At 47.4% G+C, this 24,252-nt stretch overlaps 1 protein-coding gene across 4 annotated transcripts in view; it reads left to right on the forward strand.

The window, feature by feature from the left end:
- Positions 1 to 24,252, forward strand: part of LOC138516177 (cilia- and flagella-associated protein 337-like) — a 716,411-nt gene that overhangs the window by 236,293 nt on the left and 455,866 nt on the right. For all 4 annotated transcript variants that reach the window (XM_069631108.1, XM_069631107.1, XM_069631105.1 and 1 more), the window contains exon 4: positions 3,885 to 3,977. In XM_069631108.1, coding sequence (XP_069487209.1) covers positions 3,885 to 3,977 — 93 coding nt within the window. The remainder of the gene's footprint in view (positions 1 to 3,884; positions 3,978 to 24,252) is intronic.

Raw genomic sequence — 24,252 nt, forward strand, 5'->3', positions numbered from 1 at the left:
AAGTTGAAGGAGGCGAGGATTATAGAGGAAATTGAAAGTTCTGAGTGGTTATCTCCTGTGGTGTTAGCATGAAAACAGGACAGTGGGTTAAGTATGTGCGTGGACCTTAGGGAGCAGAATTCCAATATGTGGGTTGATCGCCATCTTCTCCCCAACATCAATGAATTACTGTTGATGATGGGACATGCAGAGTGGTTTTCCACTTTTGATCTGTCGTCAGTTTATCATCAGAGTAACCTGCATGAGGAATCACTGCCGTTGACTTCATTTGTGACACATTTTGGGGCATACAGATTTCGTCAAATGCTATTTGGTTTGACATCGGCATCTGTGGGTTTTCAGCGTTTGATGCAGGAATTGTTTGGGAGTGTGCCGGGTGTGACGAGAGGGTGCATTGGGTCATGTGAATTCTGCAGCAGAGTGGTTTGATGGTAAAGGCATCGAAGTGTCAAGTGCGGGTGGCCAGTGTGACGTATTTAGGGCACACACTGGATGCCAGGGGCATAAGGACTAGGGAAGGTTTGGTTAGTGTGATGAGGGAGGCCCCTTCCCCAGTGAATAAGGACCAACTCAGGTCATTTTTGGATATGAGTGAGTATTATGTTAAGTTTATTCCTTCGTACACAGAGAAGACTGTGTGTATGCGGGCGTTGTTGAAGAAAAATGCTAGGTTTGAATGGTCTCAGGAGTGTCAGGCTGAATTTGTCCAATTGAAAGAGGATGTGGCTAGGATGCCATCTTTGAAGTCGTTTGATCCAAGGAACAAGAACGTGCTCACAGTGGATGCTAGTGATGATGGCCTTGGGGCAGTTCTGGAGCAGTGGCAAGATGGTGTGTGCAAGCCGATTGCATTTGCGTCCAGTGCGCTTAAAGATGCTGAAAAGCTGTATGCAGTGATTGAGAGGGAGGCGTTTGCTGCTTCTTGGGCTTCAAAGCATTTTAGAAAATGTTTGTGGGGTATTCTGTATGCCATCAGGACGGACCACAAACCACTTGTATATGTACTCACCACCTAAGGTGTGGGGTTGGTGTCTCCCAGGATTGCGAGGTGGATGGTGGATCTGCAGGAATTTAATTTCAGGGTGGAGTATTTACCATGCATAAGAAACGTGGTAGCGGATTGATTATCACGGTTGCCGGTGGAGGTACCGGAAGAGCAGGGGGAGTGTGATATTTGCACTCAGGTGGCGTGTGTGCTTCTCACTGTGGATAAGGATGAGTGGGCAAAGGAATCGGCCAAGGATGCTGAGTTAGCGTGGATCAGAGATGGTCTGCGTGATGGCTGGGAAGCGGTCAAGGGTAGGGGGGAAGGAAAGGGGTACATGCAGGTTTTGTGTGAATTGGCAGAGGGGCCATGGGATTTCACGAGAGGAGAGAGGTTGGTGCCTCCTGTGAGTTTGAGAGGAAGGCTTGTTGAGCTGGTGCACGATGAGCATTTGGGTAGGTCCCTAACAAAAAGAAGGTAGCAGGAGGTGTATTGGTGGCTGGCAATGGATGAGGAGGTAGAGGTGGTGGTGAAGGAGTGTGTGGCGTGCAACACAAGTGACAAGAGCAGAGTGGTGCGCCTGCAACCAGTGGACCCTGTGGATGTTCCCAATGAGGTATGGTCCAAGTTGGTATTGGACATTGTGGGCCCCATGGAGTGTTTGGAAAGTGGTTTCAAATTTGTGGTGGTGCTGGTTGACTATACCACGCGGTGGGTCGAGGCTGCTGCTTTTGAAACAGTAACCATGGATAAGGTGATCGGTTTTCTTAAGAGGATATTTGACAGGGAGGGTGTACCCGTGAGTTGGGTCACTGACAACGGGGTGCAATTCTTGTCCAAGAATTTTTGAGGACCAATCGTATCAGGCATCATAGGACATCTTTGTATAATCCTTTTGCCAATGGGTTGGTGGAAAGAATGAATGGTTTTGTGAAGGGGGCTATTCAGTTGGCCTTTGCTAACGGTTTGTGTTGACAGGGGATGGTTTTGGAGGCTTTGACAGTGCACAGGCAGACACCCTGTGTGTTTACTGGTAAGTCACCTTTTGAACTCATGAGGGGCAGGAAGGCTGGTTCAAGACTGAGGATGGCTGCTCTTAGTGGGTGTGTGGCGACAGAGGTGAACATGTCAGAAGTTATGGAAAGGGTGCGTGCGCATCATGATCGCCTGAGAGCACAGCAGAGGGTGAAGAAACCCATGGAAGTCGAAGTTGGTGATGGCGTTTGCATGAAAAACCCGAGGTTTGTTCCAAAGGGGAGGAACACATTCATGTTCCCGCATGTGGTGGGGAGAGGGTACGTGGTTCTGGATGATGGGACAATGTGGAGCAAGAGAAGGGTTGCCATTTTGAGCGGTACCTCTATGTCACCATCAGCTCAGGGGGGTTCCGTTTTGGGATCTCATTTAAGTGCTTTCTCTGTGAATCAGCGTGTGGGAGGGTCTACTGAGGAGTCGGATGTGAGGTTTAATGAAGTGCCAGTTGTTGACAGTTGTAGGGATGGTGTGAGTGTTGCGGCTGAGTTGCGTCTTCTTGGTGCGTCCGGTGGTGGTGATGGGAGGCTTCCATTGAGGGGGTGGTACCTCCTGTCAGAATTACGAATTATGTTTGAGAGGGTGGTGGTGAGGAGTGCATGTGTGTGAGGAGTGTGTCAGTGTGAGTGATTGTTGCATTATGGTGTTCTTCTCAGAGGTGTTCCCAGGTGTGTTTCCCATTCCAATTCATTCAGCATCTTACCGATGTACCTGTTTGTTTCTTTTTGTTTTCCAAGTTTTATTGTTCCTGCATTTCCATTGTTTAGTTTAGATTTGTTACAAGCTTCCTGTTGCATTTTATATGTCATCTAGGGGGGGAGAAGTGTCGTAATGTGTTCTGGATTGCTGACCGCGTACAACGCGAGCTTGCACTCCAGGTGTTCGGGGACGTTTGGTTGGGGGCTTAGTGGCGGTGTGGCCACGGGTCTGTCCATTCAATAAAAGGACTTACTCTTAACCATGTGCTGCGTCTTCAATTGGTATAGCGTCCTTTCATCGCGGGATGTTTTTTTGCTGGTTTTTTTACAGTTAATTTTTTAACGAAAAAAACTCATCTAATTTTTTCAGGAGGTTGGAATAATATATATTTGGGGTGTGGGTGTTCAGGATAATTTAAAAAATAAAAGTGGATGGAGGGCTTGGGGGGAACCACCAAAAATTCAATTAGTTTTTTCATTGAAAAATCAGCAGTAAAAAACCCAGCGGAAAAACATCCCGCGATGAAATGACATAGAACCCTTCAATTACAGTGCCACCTGATCTCCCCACAAGAAACATCACCTCTGGGCTCTCGAGATATCCATCAGGTGTAGATCGGAGGAACACGGTTGGGACTTTCTGTAGACACTGTGGGGAAGAGGAGAAAAACTGCTAGCCTGGGACCTTCTGTGTTGGTCACTAGCCCAATCTGCTCCAGAAGTCCAAACTCGCTGTTACCTAATGTTTCCTTACGTTTTCACCACCTGCTTTTTATGTTTCAAACTATCCCACGTTCTTCACCTCCTTCTAGCTTTTCGCCCCCACAACCTGCTCCATTTCTCCTCTCCCTTGTAGAGACCTTACAGGTTCTTGTGGGTCTTTTGTCATTTCCGCCTACGTTTATCCTTAGTTATTATTGTATTAAACGCCCACTGTTAGCGCTTGTAGATAAAATACTTGAGCCAGTTGGTAATACAAATGGCAATGATTGTTCATTCATTGGTCTTCCCATGTAACTCTTTCATAGAGGGAACCCAATGACAACACCTTGCAAGCACCACCCGTTTTTTGGTTTTAACATGTTTTTCACTTGAGCAGTTTGCATTGTTACTAAACATGTGTGTTAACACGTTTTTAACCATTTTGCTCACATGATTTCTTCTTTCAGTGACAGAGAAATTCGTCTGTATGAACTCTCCAACTTTGAACCATATTGTCAAATTATTGGTTTTGAAACTATGCCTTTGCGTTTGGATTACAGGTAAGAATGGCAGCTCCAACACCATTTTCACGAACACCCATCTGCTCTGTAATGTTTTGTAAAACAGATGTTTGCACAGATGTCAAAATCACTTGGTGAGGTTAACAACATTGGAAAAATGCATCCTCTTCATCTAGTCAATGATATTCACTGATGTTTGCTTACTGATTCATTGTGCATTATCATCATGCACTGCCCAGCATCAGTCACAATATCAGCTGTAAATGAGAGTAGAGGAATGGGTGCTTTGCAAGGCGATAAAATCTGTTGAGGTTGGAATGAAAGGGAGCATACCAATTCGAGGACATTGCCTTAGAAGGCAAAGTAGGATAGAGACTGATGAGAGACCGAAAGCACATAGTCCTGGGCAGATAAAGGTGCCTGGGAGCATATGGTAGGGGGACATTAGTGTTGATACCGTACAACATTTTAGACTTCAAGTAGCTTTCTAAAAGTTATTGTCACGTGTGGTAAGATTGGCATCTTGATCTCAGTATTACTCAACATTGCATACCTTCTGTCTCTTTTGTAATCTTAACTCCTTTGAAAATTGTAGATCTATCTATCTACATATCCATCTGTGTATCTGTCTATGTATCCATATATCTATCTCATATTTGGACGTATTTGATGCGCTTATGTTAGTAGAAATCTTTTAAATCGTTTGTTAGGCTTGGGGAATTGAATTGCAACTGTTACAGTATTTAATTTCAGTTTAAATAGCTTCCTGCGCCATTGTTCATATAAAACTACATTTTCCAGTAGTTTTGTAGTTCCTGGCTCCTATTTCCTACCGGGCAGGCGCACGCTGCGCTGCGTGTCGTGTCCAGATCTCACTGTTGCTGGATTGCCACGGAACTCGTCCCACCCCCCCGCACTCAGATTTTCGGGTTAGTTTATGACCTCTTAACAGAAGTCTGTGCCGCCGCCCAAAATTGACTAAAATACTCAACTTCACTCCTGCAACCTCTATCTGAGCATTAACCCGAGAGAAGCAGCTATAAATAATAAACAAACAAACAAACTGATCCTCGAGGCACTTATAAACCATATGTCCGACACTATTATGAATCATACAGACATTGCATGTGAAATACGAATTAACGAGAGGCAATCGCTCAAGATATGCTTATTAAACTCAAGGTCCCTAGACAAACATGCTATTAGCATTGCAGACCATGTCTTGGATCAACACATAGACACCATGTGTATCACTGAGACATGGCTCAGAGACTCGAGTGGATATACATGCGATGCACAACATAGAGAAAATGGTAGGGCAGGAGTAGTGGCTATTATTGCAAAACAGGGAATAGACTTTTTTCAAGCACCTATTTCATGTGCTGGATGCAAAATTATACTTTTGAAAGCTAGAATTACCTCCAACAACTGTTTCATACTAGAAGATTTTAATAAATGGCAGGGTAATCCTAAAGATGCAGAAGCTACCGAATTGGAGCAACTGCTGTATACTCATGATTTCACTATACGGAGTAAAGAACAGACACATATGCATGGCAATGCCCTTGATTTGGTTGCAACTAGAAGTTTTGATCTACAAATGCTCCATATTGAACCCTGCGTTTAGTCAGACCATTATACTGTGACCTTCAGCATCCTTCTTCCTAAAAAGGTGACTCCTAAAGTGAATAACCCACAAAAAGTAATCAGTAGGAATTTTAACAAAATTACATCTAACGATTTACAGAAATACATTGAATTGATGGTCTCTACATCTGTTCAAGACACACTTACCTCACTAGCATCCAGCTATGCTCAACATATCCGCAAGATGCTTAACCAGGTAGCCCCTCTGAAAGAGAAGAAAGTTAGGGAAAGAGAAAACAACCAAAAATGGTATACTCCATACCTTGCCTCTGTGAAGCAAGGAAAGAGAAAAGCCGAATGGCTAAGGATAAAAACTCAATCCCAAGATAGTAAAGGTAAATGGAAAATTATAGAGAAAAGTTACCGAATAGAAATTTTCCGACCCAAAAATACTTTTTTGACTCCCAAATCTCCAGTTCTGCCAACGACACTAAGAAATTATTTGAGATTGTCAGGACACTGAAGAAACCCAAAGCTCAAATAAAACAGTTACTTCCTAACCATCTGGATTGTGAAGCAGTGCAAAAAGCTTTTGCTGATAAAGTATTTAAAGCACAATGTAAAATTGCAAGTACCCAAGAGATCATTGTTAATTCCATCTCTCTGAGCCCTACTTCTCATCTCCAAACTCAAGAAAATCCCCCATTTTCGTTTGAAACTATCACTGTGGATTCCCTTATCAAGATCCTTAAAGGAATGTGCCCTGCAACTTGTCAAAAAGATATTCTCCCTTCTAAAATTGTTTTAGATCACCCTGATAATTTTGCGCCCTTTCTGACCCTTTTTATAAATGCTTCTTTCACTGACAACGATGTGCCAGATCCTTTAAAAAATGTAACAGTCACTCCTTTATTTAAAAAGCTAAACCTGGATCATGCAATACATTCGGACTTCAGACCCATTACCAATGTCCCATTTTTGTTGAAAGTGGTTGACAAAATAGCTGCTTCCCAATTCCAAAAACATCTGGAGAAGTCTAATATCCTACACCCACGACAATCAGGTTTTAGGAGCTCACATGGGACGGAGACTGCGATGCTCGACCTACAAACAGAAATGCTGGACATTATAGCTGAAAGTAGATCAGGGCTGCTGATGCTTTTAGACCTTTCAGCAGCCGTTGATCTTGTAGACCATTTTAAACTCTTAAGACGAATCCAGGAGATAGGCAACCGTTCTGCTAATACAGTTGAATGGTTTTGGCATTTCTTAGTAATAGAATGTCCAAGATTGTTTGGGGAAATTCTTCCTCGACCCCAGAGCCTATCACTTGTGGAGTTCTCCAGGGGGCATGCTTATCTCCTGCCCTTTTTAATATTTTTTGTCACCCACTATGTGACCTCTTACACTCTATTGGGCTGTACTTTACTAACTATGCTGACGACACTCAGCTAGTATTTAAGCTGAGTGGAGACTACATAAAGGACACCAGGCTCGTAATATCCGTATATGAAAAATTCAAACCTGGATGGCAGAAAATGGGCTATACCGTAACAATGAGGAGACTGTACTCCTCATCTTTGTATCGGCCCAAGCAAGAGAAAAACTAGGAATTGCCTATGTAAACATTGGCATTGACCAACATCTTATAAATACAGTAAGCAGGGTAAAAACATTCGGGTTCACAATTGAGGCAACGCTTAATGCGGATGCCCAAGTCGCAAATGTCACTTAAAATGTACAGTACTACTTAAGACTTTTATGGATGGTAAAACCTTTTATTTCAGATAAAAACTGTGTCACTCTGGTTAGAGCCCTAGTTATGCCAAGCCTGGACTACTGCGAGGCAAAAGCTGATGTGGCCATAGTGACGGGTTAGGTCAGTGGAGTATCTGTAGCGGGCATGGTCTGTCAGGGTTCTGTAGAAGTAGAGGGAGAGTGGTCAGGAGGGCTTGGAATGTAGAGGGCAGGAGTAGGCTACTCCAGTGATCTTGAGGAAGGCCTTGCGGAGCACCTTGTATCCAGGTGTCATGACCAGTGCGATAGGACGAAGCTGGTAACTCAGGTGGTCTGGCGGTCCAGAGAGGACAGGAGCAGACAGGGTTTGCAGGCCTTGGTGTGGAGCCGGCTTTGCCTGCCGGATGGTCCGGGTAGTGACCATATGGAAGGCATTTGGCCAATGGGTGGGAGGAGTGGGAGGGTAATTGAGCAGGTCTGCATAACATGCTGGCTCAATCCTGGTGTCGACTATGTTGTAGTGCAAAACGGTAATGGATTTCGGATCCCTTACTCCAACGGGGCTGTTTGGTGGATCTTCGTGGAGCTCTTGGCCAGCTTAAAATCAATGCACACAATCTGGTGTTTCTCTCCCTGGCTATTCGGTTTCAGCAGCAACTGCAGTGGAATTTCACCCAGCTCCGAGAGGATGTCCAGGTGGCTTATTTTGGAGTTGGTTGGTCCCACAACTCAAAGGGAGAAGTTGTCCTTGCAGGAGCTTCTCTGTCGATACGAATTTGGAGTTTCAGCACAGCAGTAGGGCTTCACCGGGCAAACCAAAGGTCCAGGAGTTGCAGCAGGCGTCCTCTTTAAGTTCTTCTTTGGATTCCTTCGTCCAGTGGTCGACTCTGCCTTCCAAGCCAAAAAGCCTCACCTTTTTATGCAGGTTTCTCCCATTCATTCCAGCCAAGCTGTCAGTCACCAAGCAGGGTGGCTGTCCTTTCTGGACAGCCAGCCGGCCAATCACCTAAGAGTGCATTCCTGTCTCCTAGGAGACAAAGCACAGAGAGTTTTGGGCACCTCTCTCGCCTCCTGCCTCCGCCAGGCACCCTGGAGCCAGAGGCGGGCTTCACTCGTAAATCCTGTCAAAGGCAAAATGAACAAAGGGACCAAACCGGGTTTGGCACGCAGAGTAAATCTCAAGAAGGACCTTTCCACAAACAAATGGCAAAAAAAGAAGACCTGGGCCATTTTGACAAAAATGGCACCCATGGGTGCTTTACCGTGGCTGCGAACGCAGCCCGCGGTAAAAACACACAATGGTAGTAAAAAGTAAACCACTGCCACCATCCATTCATCGAGGAAAGGGTAACATAAAAATGTTACATGAGAAGCTAGACAAAGGGGATACTAAGTAGCCCCTCCAACACCCTATTGTAAGATAGTGTGCTGGGTCTAAAAAGTTACAAATGTAAGTAAAGTCAATTTCACTTTAGTGCTCTGGGAAACAGTAGTTTATCCCATAGAAGGTATTTAAACCTTGGGGAAATCTGAAAGACTTCCCTGTGTCACTGCACTGAAGGTGCTGTGTGACACAATGTAAAAGATGATGCCTATGGAATTTGTCAGACTCCACAACCAGAAGAAACACAGAGATTAAAATCACATTAAAATACATGATAGAGTGGAAAAAAGGGTCTCACTCTCTCCAGGTTAAAAATTCAAGTCCTCAAAATCTAGCAAAGTTGCTGGGGGTCTCTAAGGTAGAGGGGAATTAGCACATTTCTGAGAATTCTCCGTAACACGGTCGAACACTTTCTTTGCATCCAGGGCAACCAATACCGAGTTTCCCTCCTTTTTTGCTGCAGCCTCCATCGAATCCAGCGTTTTACACACTATATCCGCCCCTGCCTGCCCTGGATAAACCCCTCCTGGTCGGAGTGGAACAATTTCAGCATACGCCCCTCCATTCTCGTGGCCAGAATCCTGGTAAAGATCATGGCATCAACGTTTAAAAGACAGATAGGGCGGTACGACTTACAAATCTCAGGGTCTTTCCCTGCCTTGTGCAAAATAGTTGTTAAGGCTCTACTGAATGAGGGGGGTGCATTCCCCGAGGTCAGGATAGTATTGGACAATTTTGCCAAATGCTGGGCCAGGGATCCTGAGAATGCTTTATAAAACCCTGCTGTGTAACCGTCATTCCCAGGGGCTTTCCCCAACTTCAACCCGCTAATGGCCCTCAGTACTTCCTCCTGGGTGATCAGCCTTTCTAGATCTACAACCTCGCTCTCACACCATTCAGATATCTGTCGAGCTCTACCTTCTCCATCACCCTTTTTTCCCCTTACAGTTGTTCATAGAAGGTGTAAAATTTCTGCACCACTTCCCCTGTCACACCACTTCCCCTGTCATGGACTGTAGCCGCCCCCTGGAGTCTTTAACTGTCGATACCCACCTATCAGCCCTCTGTGCCCGCAGCCTTGGTGCGAGCAAGGCATCCTCCTTGTCTCCCTTCTCATAATATCGCTGTTAGAGGAACTGTAGGCCAGAAATCACTTTCCCCACCTTCAATTGCTTCCGTGCCATTTGTAAATGATCCTCTTCCCTTTCTTACCCTCCAAATCTGTTGCCTCCAACTGCCTGATCTCACTCCTCAGCTTCTCTATCCTGTTGGTCCTAACCTTCTTCTTGGCTGCACCCTCTCCTATCAGGAGGCCTCTCCAGGTTGCTTTTGCTGCCTCCCAGACCCTGCCCAGTTCCACCTCCCCTGTGTCGTTGAAGCGAAAGTATTCATCTATCGCCTCCCTCATTTCCTTGACGAATGCTACATCCTTCAGTAACATTTTGTTACATCGCCATAGGGATTCCCTAGGTCTGAGGCCTTTCAACACTATGCCCATATCTACCATATCGTGGTCACACCAGCTAATAGGGAGAAGGTCTCTAGTGGCAACCCCTTCGATATACTGCTGATGTACGAACCAGTAATCTATCCTTGTTCTGGTCCCGTGGGCTGGGGGAAAAAAGTAAAGCCCCTGGCCGCAGGGTGGCACTCCCTGCACACATTGATCAGACCCTGATCGGTCATATAACCAGTGAGACCCCCTTCGGTATGCTTCTTTCCACCTCAATTTTGGCCTTGGACGCCACTGTGGTACATGGATCGGGCTGCCCACATATTAAAATCTCCCCCCAACAAAAGCAGTCCCACTGTTCGGGCAAGTATCTCCCCCATGACCTCTTGTAAGAATTGGTGTTGTCCCGTGTTTGGGGAAGATACTGTGGCGAGGGTCACCTGAACTCCCTCTAGGGTTCCGGAGACCACAAGGGCCCTTCCGTCTGCCTTGCTCCAGACCAGTGGTTCTTCGAGGCGAACCCTCTGATTGAGGAAGATACCCACTCCGCCCTTCATGATGGGGCCCGAGGCCAAGAAGACCTGTCCAATATGAGCCCCTGGGATGCTCCTTTCCTCTCTATGAGTTAGCCTTGTCTCCTGTACCACCATTATATCTAGACCTATGTTGTAAAATTCCCTCCCAAGTAGCGATCGCTTAGTGGGTGAGTTATAGCCCTTAACATTCAAGGTCCTCACTTCGAGTATGTCGGCTGGCCCCTATTATCATTGTGTGCCAAGCAGGAGATTTAACACATACCGAGACCACTCTAATTCCGATAAGGCCTGAAGTCCAACTTCTCACAAACTGTTCCTCCCCTCCCGGATCACCCCCTTCCCCCCCTTTGTACCCTGTGGTACCAGTGGGGTTCATAACGTCTCGTTAACCAGCACAGAAACGCTACCCCTCTGCATGGAACTTTCTCCCCTGCCGCCCACCTCCCCACCCAGCTCCCTCCTCCCCCCTTCCTCCCCCTCCTACCCAATCCCTCTACCCCCCAGATCCCCATCTTCCTCCAGAGACACCCACCTTGAGATGTGCCACCAAGCGCGACTGGTGCCTTGCCCACCGTCTCACCTAGAATCTCCCTCAACCCGAACACTGCCAAATATCACACGCCACCTGGGGCCTATGGCCGCTTATGTGTGTACATTTCGGCAAAGTGATGTCCTTATTTCGTTGTTGGCGGAGTATTAAGTTTCTTGTACGTTCTGCCTCCGCGCATCTTCTTCTTTGTGCGAAAGCTACCCTCCCGACTCTGCTCCATTGGCGCCTCACTGACGTCTCCTCCGGTGACCACGTTAAAACATCGGCGCCTCACTGACGTCTCCTCCAGTGACCACGTTAAAAGTCTCCTCCTTCAAGACATGTAAAACCTGTTGTGCCTCCTGTCCACTGGTAATTCTTTAGTCCACTTCTCCCCTCTCGAAGGCTAATGCAAATGGAAAGGACCAGTGGTATCTAATACCCTTCTCCGTGAGCCATTGTGTCAGGGGGCGGCAGTCTCTGCGCCGGGAGAGGGTGAGGCCTGAGAGATCCTGGAACTGTGTCATCTTCAAATTGCACACTGCCCAAACGCTTGGCCTTTTCGAGGAAGTCCAATTTTCCCTATATCTGAGGAAGCGGACCACTATTGACCTCGAGCGCCTGCCTCCTCCGCCTCCACCTCTGTGGGCCCTCTCCAGTTGAACGTTCTTTCAGCCGTCCGCCATAAAAATAGTGTTAATCAGGCTTTGCACCCTCCTCCCAACGTCTGCCGCAGTCTCTCCCTTCTGTTCTCTTATCCCGTGGATGCTTGCGCAAGTTGTTCCTGCACTCTCTGTTTTCGAGGTCGTTGAGCTTCAGCAGCGTGTCCTCCTCCCTGGACTCAAGGTCTGTGAGCCTCGCCTCATACTTCATGTCTAGGAGATCGACCTGCAGGTGGTTATTTCCCATGCCTTCCATTTTATCCTCTAATTTATCGAACCGCCCGTTAAGGTCACACATTGAGGCCAGGATGTCTGTTCGAATGGCCTTAATCTCCTGAAGAATGTCTTTCAGGTCATTTCTATGCGATCCTTCCTTCAGCCATGATGTCCTTTGCATATAGGGTGTCCCGTGGGTCTCTCCCCGAGCATCTCCTGAATCATTGTAGAGAGTCTATGCCTGACACCTGGCCCGTCTGCTGTGGGGCAGGGCCCCTGGATCTCTCCATCGTTCTTGAGGGTGCCCGGGGATCCAGCCCCAAACCCCCCTGACAGCCCCTTTGGGCTTCCTTATCCTGGGATGGGCACCTCGCACCCCTGTCTCCTGTCGCACCCCAGAGAAGCACTGTGCTGTCCCGTGTGCTCAGTTCTGGGGGCAAGGAGCCAGTCCCCACATTGCTCTCCTCTGCGCCCCAAGGTCCAACCCCCTCCTCTTGTGTGTCAGGCACTTGCACCCAGGTCTGTGCATGTTATGGTGACCCTGCCCCACTGGGTCTGTGTTGGAGAGGAAGGCGGCGGACGGCTTCAGCCCACCAAAATGTATACAATATGGGCCCTATGGGGGTGCCAGGTGGTGTCCGGGGGTTGGGCCTCCACTAACCTCGCTCTGATGCCTCCTCCTGGCCAGCTCTCGATCCCACTGGTTGGAGTACTGCTCCTGGTGTAGTTTCACCCAACAGACCCTGGGTCGCTCCTCAGCTCTGATGCTCCATGCGACCTGGACAACGGCCGTCTCGCAGGGTGGCAGGGTCCGGCACAGCTCTGCGCCTGCCTCCAGCTAAAAGTCTTTGTGGCCCTCAGCACCCGGGCTGGATCTCCGCACTCCGGTGCGCATAGAGGGTGTGGGAAGGAGCATCATGGCCGTCCTCCTCCGGGTGTTCACCGGAGGAGGACGGAAATCCAAGGATCAAAGCACAAGGGGCTGAAGTCAACTCAATGCAAGAGTCCAGGCAGTTACCTAAATACTGACCTGCCTTGTGCTGAAGCAGGCTCATTAGCAGCACCTGGAGCACCACACCTGAAGGTAATCTGCCTCCTCCCTGTCTGGTCCTTGGAAAGTGAGAGCAGCACTTATCTCTAAACTTTATGGGGATTGTAGTTATAAGAATGCTGTATAGGAATAGCCAGGGAATGGTCTCCATGCACGATTGTGGCTCTGTAAGGTAAAGTGAGGTGGGTTGGTTAGGGAGGAAGAGAGGGATAAGACAGACATTGTGCTCATCTGCGGATGCATGTAGAACCAGGAGTAACTGTTGTCTGTTCATGTGTGCTTTCTGGGTGTGCTTTGTTTCATTCACTGGATGTCTGTTTCTGGATGGGCGTCATTCAGTGATTGTGTCGATGGCTGTTGGAAGCTATTTGGATTTGTGAGTTGGTTTGAGATTGATATGCAGTTTAGGTGTTTTATCAGGGTGGTTGGTAGTCAGCTGTGTGTGTGTGGCAGGTCTGTGATGGGGAAGAGTGGTAGAGAAAAGGAAATGGTTAGTAGGTTTTGGGTGGTCTCTAGATATTGTTCAGCTATGCTATTGTTTTCTTTTTGCTGGGTGTTCACCTTTGCAGAGGGTTGCAGAGTCTGGGTGTGGTTTGGGCATTCTATGGGGTTGAAATGGCCTCCGTGTAAGGTAGATCTTTGTGTAGTACTCGCATATTCTTTTTTTATTCCAGTGAGTTGAATAACCATGATTTTAGCCATTTCTGTAATGTTAGGTGGTTTTACAGTGCCCTGATTTCCTTCCGAATCGAGTTCCATAGTAGGTGTCACTATTGTATGTCAGGCATAGCCTCAAATTTCACAATAATGCAATCAGATGGCAAGTATAGTTAACATATGTTAAAGTATAAACATGTAAACCTGTATATGTAGGCATTGTCATCCTATGCCAAGTGCAGCCATTGTCACAATAAACTCCCTTCGCTCTTGTTCTCACCACTTGGGGCTATACTTTGGTGCCTATCCAGTACTGGACTTGTCTTCTGAACCATGAGACTTGGGCTGTGGTGATCTGGGAGTGCAAAGATTGCATTTAGAAATTCACTTCTTGAGGGGTGTGGCCTGGCTGCAGGCTGATGGTGGTGTAATCCCTTTTGAGCTCTGCAGGCCTATGATGAGAAATTGGGACTACAAACCCTATTTCAACACGACTTGGAGCCAGGAAACCTGGGGTAGCATTGCAAATCCTCAAGAACCCTGCATATCAGGTCTCCGGTGTGGTTGAGTCAGTGCACATTGTGAAATCAGGGCAGGCATGGAACCTGGGCCCTGAGAGCGGCAGAGGAAAAATGGTGGCCGCCGGTGATAATTAAGTACCCCGACCTGGAGGGAGCCTGCCATTGCGCTTGCATTCTGGTGAATCTGGCACTGATGGAGGGGTCAGACAGTGCGAGGGCTAATGACCCACTGCTGAGGTGCAGAGCCTGTACCGAAGGGCAGTACAGCAGCCCGTCCAGCAGTCGTGGCAGAGGCCCAGGAGTGCAGGGATCCACGTGAGAGGGTGTTCTAGTGAGCGCGGCCTCACTACTGGGGAAGCGAGTGGCCGCCGTCCCCCCAGGGGATTGTGAGGTGGAGTGGCTATAGCAGCTCCCTTGGGGAGCAGGAGCCTGTGGGCCAACAATTGTGGAGCCGGGTCGAGAGCTGATTGCCCTGGGGTGCAGGATGGCAGTGAGGGACGGCTGGCCCTAGGCGCACCTGGAAGAAGACAAGCTCCCCTGGAGGCCTATGCTCGGAAGCGGAGCGGGTGCAGTGGTGTGCTCCCACCAGCATGGAGCTCCTACGAAGCAATCCTGGAGTGGTCTCCAGGTCTTCAGCAGGAACGGCACATGTGCCGAAATGGGAAGTCACTTGGACTGACTTTGACAGCCCTCATCCTGCGGAGTCCATCTGGAGCCTGCCTTGCCATACCAGTAAGAGGCAACAGGCACCCTGCAGTGGCTGGTGAGGTTGCAGCTGGGACAGGGGGTGGAAAGTCTTTGGAGGTAATAGTGTAACCCCCAGACCACTCCTTATCCATTATTAGGAGTGTGATTGTTCAGTTACTGGCCACAGCGCAGGGTATATGCTCTGGATAAACTTATCCTCTAGAGCCTTGCCTGCCGTCTGATGGGCTGGATCTGTGACTATCCATCTCCTCTGCTGATGGTGTCAGTGAGAGCATGGGACATATAGTGGAGGCTTGACCTGGAGTGAGGGGCCCTGGTTGGAGTGGCAGCTTTCTGCATTTGGGGAAGTCCCCTTGGTGATGCTGGAACATATCTCCCTCATGTTATTGATTAGCTGCAGTGCCTCTCCCCTCTTTACACCGTCATACATCTACCATGTTCAGGATGAAATCTGGGAGATCAAAAGAAAAACCTGCAACCTCAATTAAGGAGATGCTCCAACATGCGAAACTGGCCTCCGATCTAGCGCCTCCGGTGTCTGCGGCAGAGAAAGACATGCAACTGGCCACTAAGGGGCGACATTCTACGCTTGTTCCAATGCATACAGAAATAAATTGCATCAACGTCGCAAGAATTAAACAGCTCCTTTCTAGACTTAAACCACAAAGTGCAGCAAAACGAAACCAGGCTGGTGGAGCTTGAATCTGTCTTCCGTGACCAAGCGAATTCCCAAGATCAGCTGGAACAGTGGGTGGTGGCCTTCGAGGAATACAGGCACACTGCGGAAGAGAGACTGGAGGATGCAGAAAATCGGCCTTGCAGAAATAGCGTCTGTACCAGATGGGTACCAAGGGAAATCAAAGACCAGGGCCTGGAAGCATATGTCAGGGCGTTATTTCAGGAGATACTGGGGGATGTGGAATTTGATCTCACACTGGACTGAACGCACAGAGTTTACTCCAAATGCCAGACAAGGCAGAATCTCCTTCCAGACTTCTTGGTGAGTGGTCACTTCTTTAAAACCAAGGACCTCATCTTCCAGAGGTCTAGGGGGATGCACAATCTGGACTATAGAGGGTCAGTTCTTCAACTGTTCCAAGACCTCTCCCAAGGCACGATCCAACGATGCAGGCTAATGAAGCCATTGACTGACTGGTTGTCGGAGAAAGGAGTCTGTTACAGGTGGGGCCTTCGAGGAATACAGGCACACTGCGGAAGAGAGACTGGAGGATGCAGAAAATCGGCCTTGCAGAAATAGCGCCCGTATCAGATGGGTACCAAGGGAAATCAAATACCAGGACCTGGAAGCATATGTCAGGGCGTTATTTCAGGAGATACTGGGGGATGTGGAATTTCACCTCACACTGGACTGAACGCACAGAGTTTACTCCAAATGCCAGACAAGGCAGAATCTCCTTCCAGACTTCTTGGTGAGTGGCCACTTCTTTAAAACCAAGGACCTCATCTTCCAGAGGTCCAGGGGGATGCACAATCTGGACTATAGAGGGTCAGTTCTTCAACTGTTCCAAGACCTCTCCCAAGGCACGATCCAACGATGCAGGCTAATGAAGCCATTGACTGACTGGTTGTCGGAGAAAGGAGTCTGTTACAGGTGGGGATATCCGTTCTGAATCATGTTTCTCTTGGATGCAGTTCAACATCGATTTGCATCCCTCTGGGCAGCTGTGGAAGCTCTGAAGATAGTCGAGGTGGACATACATTTACCTGAAGCAGGGCCTCAAAAGCACCCGGCCGCCCCTTGGTCCCAACCACATTCGAGGAAGGGCAGGAGGTGAGACCGACAGAGGCCCTTGTTAGATAGAAGAGAGCGGAGCAGAGACTCTGAGGTGCCCACCTGACATGTGCCCGGGCATGGGTAAGCGAGGAGTGGTTTCAAAGGGTGTTAGTACGACTATGTGTACTGTCGAACACCCAAGGTTGGGATTAAGTGACAGCCACAGTTGATGTTGGTGCTGAGTTGTGCCATTTGATTTACGATTGGTTACGATTCTAGCGGCCTTAGGAGTGCCTGCCCTAATTCACGCGATTTGTCCTGATGTTACCCCATACGGGGTTGTTCTGGTTTTTATTTTCATTTTTTACTTTCCATGTCCAATATCGTTATGTTTGGTGCTATGCAGTGCAGGACTGGTGTATTGAGAGTTGTCTTCCTGTGGGCAGGGGTCATGACTCGCTCATGTTGGGGGAGGGTTCACAGACTTGTGGTTGGTATAGGATGGGCGTTACTCAATGGGGAGTTTAAATACAAAGGACAAGGCAAAATGATGGGGGCATCCAGGAAACAGAATACAGTCCCGGGATATCTACAACTGTTTCCGAACTGCTTTTCTAGGAAACAATTTTTGCTTTTCATGTTAAATTTGCTCCCGACCAGAGAAGTACAATGGCAGAAGAAAAACAAAGAGAATCTGATATCATGCAGACACTGTCAAGCTCTTGATTCAGTGGAAACACTGAGGCATCTTGCCATGAGTTGTCCGGCACTAGAAAATTTGCGAATTTTGCTAATGAAAGAAGTAATAGACAAACATGGTCGAAGATCCACTGACGAATGGTGGATGATTATTCTAGGTGATGAAAAGGTGACCATAACATTGGCTTTGGTTAAATTTCTGATTAAAATTTTTACTAAAACTAATGAGACCTCACAAGGGGTAAATTAACAGAAGATTAAACAGGACGATGACATTGAATTTAATCTGGAGACATATAGTTTTGTACGTCCATCTAGAACTTGATTTACATGTGTGGTCTCCTTTCATCTTTTCTTTTTTTTCAGTTTTCTTTTTCACTTTTTTATGTACTTGGATTGTAATGTGGCTAAAGGTTGTCTCTTTTTTGTATAACCATTAACAAGTTACTTTAATCAAAAAATAAAAAATAAAAATGGGGAGTTAATAGTTTTCCGGGAACATTACAATGACTAATGTGAAAATTGTTTCAATTAATATCCAGGGGCTAAACTCTCTGAGGAAGCGGAAAAGTGTGCTCCTCAAGCTGGTAGATCTAAAACCTGACACTGCTCTACTCCAAGAGACTCACCTCTCACAGCGAGACTGGCCGAGAATGCGTTCTCGTTGGTTCCCACACCAGTATTTTGCCTTCTCACCCTTCAGAAAAGCAGGGGGCTCCTATCCTGATTGCCAGAGCCTTACATTCTGAACAGAGACGGTTGTAAAAGATGGCCAGGGGAGGTACATTGGGCTTAATTTACGTATGGTGGGAAAGAACCTCACTGTGGTGTCTATATATGGGCCTAACCAAAAGCAGAACTAGTTCTATGCCCGGCTATTCCCTCACCTAGCGCAGCTCCAATGGGGTGAGCTAGCTGTGGGGGGAGGGATTTCAATGTGGTCCACTGGGTGGAAGCTGAGCGACTCCTTGTTGGCTGACCAGGTTGTGTGTACCAACATTCCGGATAGGATTATGCAGTATTTTTCAAGGGGAGGTCTCGGTATCCACGGTATGGAGGCAACCAGACTGAGGGGGGAGCTAATTAGCATAGCCTCAGCACGGAATAATCTTCTTTCAAATCAATGCGTTCCGGCCGAGGAATGGGTCAGAGAGTGGGAAACTCAATAGAAACGGCATGGGGCCAGAAAGACATATAGGCAGCTTCAAGTAGGAAGGGCAGAGTTAAAGGCGCTATGAGCTGATGATATTTCACACAAGCTATTAAAAACGAAACATTTTTATTATAGTACATCTAACCAAGCATCCCAAATTCTAGCCTGTAAGCTCCAGGCCCAAAAGAACAGCACCACAATTGGGGGTTTGCGGGATGGAGCAGGTACACTAGATGATGCTGAATCGGAAAAAATATAAATATTGTGTCCGTTTTATTCTGAATTGTTTGTGGCGGATTCCCTTGATAGCCAGCAACAGGAGGCATTTATCGGGGAGGCTCATCTCCCCCGCATATCGGCAGATCAGAGACTGTCTTTAGATGCGTCCATAGCAGCAGAGGAGGTTGCGCAGGCCATTTGTTCTCTCCCGGGTAACAAATACCCAGGCCCGGACTGGTTCACAGCCCTTTTTTTACCAATAATTCTCTGGTGACCCCTCCCCTCGATTGGCTGAACTGTTTAATTATTTTACCAATGCAGGGTCCATTGCACCCACAATGGGGGAATGCATGCTTACATTACTCCCTAAACCCGATTAGGATCCCGCCCTATGTTCCTCTTTCAGGCGGATTGCAGTACTTAACTGCGACTCCCGTATATACTCGAAAATCCTAGCACCAAGGTTAGCTGCAATATTGCATGGGTTAGTAACGACAGACCAGACTGGGTTTGTGCCAGGACGCCAGGCATCCGATAATATACGATGCACAATAGACATCTCGGCCTGGGCATAGAAATGCAAGCGTGTAATGGCTTTACTTTTGGTCGCCGCGTGGACTGGACCTATCTGTCCAAGGTGTTGGATGGGTTTGGCTACGGCCTGCGGTTTCTCAGGTTGGTACTTGCCAACTTTGTCCTTCGGTCTAAACGGATAAAAACAGAATGGGGTCCTCTCGCACCCAGTGGGTTTGCATAGGGGAACTCGTCTGGGATGTCCGCTGTCCCAATTCTTGTTCGCCCTGTCTATGGAGCTCTTTGCCTGTTTGCTGGGCTCATCAGAGGATATACAGGGGTTAGGCATAGGGGTTACCAACACAAATTGGCGTTTTACGCAGACAACCTCTTCTTCTTCATGCAGGACTCCAATACCACACTGCCCCATGTTGTCTTGCTGTTGGAAAGATTCCACATGGTCTCTGGCTTTAATATTTATTTCACAAAATCGACGATATTTAATATATCGGAATCTCCCGAAGCAGTGCAGCGCTTGAAGGCGTCTTTCCCTTTCTCGTGGGCCTCGCAGTCCCTGAAATATTTGGGGGTGATTCTCACAGCGTACAACACTGATCTCTATGAGACCAATATTTTGCCGCCCTTTGCCAGACCCAAACAGGACCTGCGCATTGGAGGGTGCTCAGAAATGTCTTGACTGGGGAGAATAACAGCGGTCAAGTTTACCCTGTTGCTGCGTCTGCTTTATGTATTCCATGCCTTACTGGTCTGGATCCCGAGAGCGGTGCTAAAAGATCTGCATTCACATGTGTTCCTATTTATATGGTCCGGAAAGTTTCCAAGAGTAGCCAGACACACACTAATTGCAGCCAAGAGTGTGGGGCGATTAATGGTGCCAGATATCGAAAGCTACCTATATGCAGCTCAATTGGCTCCCGTTGTGGAAAGTCGGGCAAGTAAACAGAATCCCAAGCGCTGGGTGGCTATCGAACAAGACATCCTAGGAGGTCCCCTGCATTGCAGGTGTTGGCATTCCCCGGGGTCCCGGAGACAGGAGGAGCGGGGACTTCCAACATCCAGATCTACACTAGAGTACTGGGACAAGGCGGCACATAGATATGCCACAACCACATTCCCTTCACCTATGACAGGTCTCTGGGATAATGTTGAGTTCCCACCGGGGATGGACATAGGGCGGTACACCTGCTGGAAAGAGATAGGTTTGTGCAGGCTGGGCCAGTTGTTCGGAGACAATCAGGCTCTCACGTTTCAGGAATACAAGCAGGACTACATGGTTGAAGAGAGGGATGGGTTTGGGTACTTGGAGCTTCAGCATTGGGTGTCTCGAACGAATGTAGCATCTCAGGGGAGGCGGGATACGACTCACTTTGAGGATTTATTTATAGGTGATCCACTGACAGCTAGATTGACATCACTATACAAGGTGCTGAATGCGGCTAGGTTTAAATCCCTGCACCGTTACATGGCTACATGGGAAGAGGACATAGGAGCACCCGTTGACGATCTGGACTGATAAAATATTTGGGCATGTGCGAATAGGACATCTCAAGCTGTGCTACTGAGGGAAAATAGTTTCAAGTTGTCATGCCGATGGTATCTCACCCCAGAGCAGTGGGGGTGTCCCCAAATTCAAGTATTCTGGCGGGAGGTGGTCGACCAGATATGGGGAATATGTGGGTTTGAACTGGAAATGGATCCCCTAGTTTTGCTCTTAGGTAACAAAGACTCCCAGGGCCATTACAAGCTGAATGCCCTAAGCTCTAGGTTGCCCACTCACTTTTTGGTGACGGCACATCTTGTGATTGCAAAACACTGGAAATGCCAGGCCGCACTGGATATGAAAGAGGGTGGACTCGGTGTGGTATGTGGCTGCTATATCCAAAATCTATGGGGCATTGCGTGGGGAAATGATACAATTCCTATCAGATTGGAGCACATTGATAACTTTTGTGAATGCCCACGATAATCTCATCATTCATCACAAGCCACACAAGATGTCATCTTTTTAGTTATTGTGACCAGTGAAGCGAGACTTAGACTTGGTATCTATATACGCACTATGCACTGTTTTTCCATCCAGTATGGCTGATTTTGGATATATATTATTTGGTATTGTACAAAAAGACTGTATCTAAACAGTCGCATGAACAAAAAGTTCTAAAAATGCTAGCACCAAAGGTTCGCTGTGTGGTAACATTCGCTCACTATACTTTACAGTATAGTGAGCGGAGGGTTGCGGGGGAAACCCCTGCAGCCCCCGTAAAAGAAAAAAAAAAGAAAAGGACGCTGCAGCGCCGGTTCCCGATCACAGAAGTGAAAGAGACCTGGCGCCACAGGGACTCAGCGTGAAGAAAAAGGTAAGTGGGGTTTGTTTATGTTGGGTGTGTGGGTGGGGGTGTGTTGAGGGTGTGGGTGGGGGTTGTGTCATGGGTGTGTTGTGGGTGGCGGTGGGTATGTACGTATTTTCGCATGAGAAAGGTGCAAACCTTTGGTGGTTCGCACCTTTCCTATGCAAACTTTCTGGCCGCAGCAAAATCAGCTGCGGTCGGATCACGTAGATCCTATTATTTGCGTTTCCTTTTTTCAATAATGTTAAAATGGCTTAACAGTTCTTTACTCAAAGTATTGTGATGTACCAGCAGTGCTTTTATGATTCCTCTTGAATTCTCTGTGATAATATGACCCACAGGCCCCTTCCGTGTCATGATGGATATGTACGGTCATCATTTTTGGTACAATGTCAATTTTGTCTCAATAAAATTTAAATGGCAACAAAAATAAATTCACTTCCCTTCCTGGTCTATTTATGTACTTTGTAACCCGTTTGCAGATTTACTAAAAGACAACACTTCCCAGAATGCCTTGTACTCTGCTTCATCTTCAATCATGCAGGTGTGGTCAAAGTGCCCTTATAGAAAGACACAGAGACCCAAATATTTTTTCCATGACTATCGCATGTCACAGGTCCCAAGGCATTGTGGGAGAAACAATAGGGAAGAGACTTGAAGGAGATGGGAGTCGTGAACAAACCAGACTCTGAACCTAATGGGAAGCTGACAAAAAGTCGCAGAGCACAATAAATATACTGAGGAGAGCTGGAGAAACCGAAAGCTGGCCAATGCACTACACAGAAACAGTAAGAAGTGGCCATGACATGGAGAGCTGCACTCACCTTGGACACTGCTGAGACACAGTGCCTCTGAGAGTGCCTGATAGAAAGGTGGTAATGGGAGAACATCAGCTGGATTCAATCAGGAACGTGGAAAAAACAAGATACAAGTGGTGTGTGTGAGAGCTGAGAAATGGCGGGACTGAGACGCCAGAGAGAAGTCCAGGGCTGCGAGAAGTGTGCGCTGGAGACTGAACACCAGAGAAAAGGAAAGCTGGCTGGAAGATTGGGGAGAGCCCAGTGGGCACTGGAGACTAAACACCAGAGAGAAGAGCTGATGGAAGGACCGGAGAGAGGAGACTGAGTCAAAATTCTGGGAAACAGCTGTTGCAGGAGTCAGCATAGAGCGAGGAATATAATGACTGACTGAGTGAAGTTACAAATAGAGAAAGAAACAGAACAGAGAGCCATTTCTTGATGGCGATGGAAATCTAAATGTACAGTTTATTCCGAGAGAGGGACTGGAGGGTGAACCCTTGCATTTTGGGAATTTAAGTCCAAGATCCTAGCTCTGCCTGTAAAGAAGAGTAACTGGTTGTAGACAATTGCAGTCAGTGTTCCTAGCAGTCTTTTATATGCAGAACTGTAACCATTGGCCAAGGCAACGTTAACAATTTTGGGGCACCAGACAATGTTGATTTTAATCAAATTTGTGAACTCTATATTTGGTTGTGCATAATCATTTTAGGAAATCCCCATGTGGCAAGGATGGGTAGAGGACCCAGAATACCTGTGGATGTCAGGTGCTAGTGTTTGCGCACACCTGAAGTATGCGATCATTAGTCAGCTTCAACACTTTCAGGTTACTTCAGTCCAGCACTTGTTATTGTTGCAGTTTTCCTGTTTGTAACTGATTCTTGTGTTGAGGGATCCTCGTACCCTTTTCCTAGTTCGTTGCTCCTTAGTTCCTGGATTTCTATTTCACGTCGTTCGCATCGGAATGTTCTGCTTCCTAGATCATTTACTAGCCTTCCCCTGACATTGAAGTAGCACTTTTACAATGTTGTCGGGTGCTTGGAGGTTGCTGTTTTGTGTGCTCTATCCATGTTCCCAAGGGCTCCCCATTTCAAGTTAAGTTTTCTTTCTCTTTTTCCTCCGTGGGTAGGGTGGGTATCATTTCGGTTTGTGCTTTTGTGTTCCCTACTCCTGCTTCTTGGATCGCTGCTGGAGTTTGTCCCTGGTTTCCCCATGCTCTACCCTCCTGGATCTGTGTTGTGGATGAGGTGATGTCTGTTTCATTTGCTGTCTTGCATCTGCATGAGTGTCTCTGTCTTCTTCCTCTTTGCACCTTAAGCACGGCTGCTACTTCTACTTGCTCCTTGTCAAGTGCCTTGTGTATTAAGCTATCCTCCCTTACTGGTATAGCCTTTCAGGGTCCATGTTTGATCAACAGGGTTTGTGGGCATCGCTGGCCTGCCTGCGGTTGTTTCTTGATTTTTAAATTATTGTCCTTAAGTTACCTCATATAATGCCATCAAATGGGTGTTGCGGGTTCACCGTCCTTGTTATTACGTGTTCTATGTACATATTTAGAGCTTGCAGTAGGATTAACGTTAACAGTGGGTAAGGAACTTAGCTGTGTAACTATGACGAGCACCTGAGTGTTCTCCTCCCCTTCCATCTTTCATAACCAGGTTTTTAGAGTGCAGGTGTCTTTTTTTTTCTTCCTGCGTGCGTGTTGTTTAGTATTGACTCCCTGTGTAATCTCGGGCACAATTCCCTTGATAATGCTGTACGAGCCCCCTTAAAAGCCTTCAATCCTCA

This window comes from Ambystoma mexicanum, chromosome 6q, assembly GCF_040938575.1.
Source record: "Ambystoma mexicanum isolate Mex_15411 chromosome 6q, UKY_AmexF1_1, whole genome shotgun sequence".
Lineage (NCBI taxonomy): Eukaryota > Metazoa > Chordata > Amphibia > Caudata > Ambystomatidae > Ambystoma > Ambystoma mexicanum.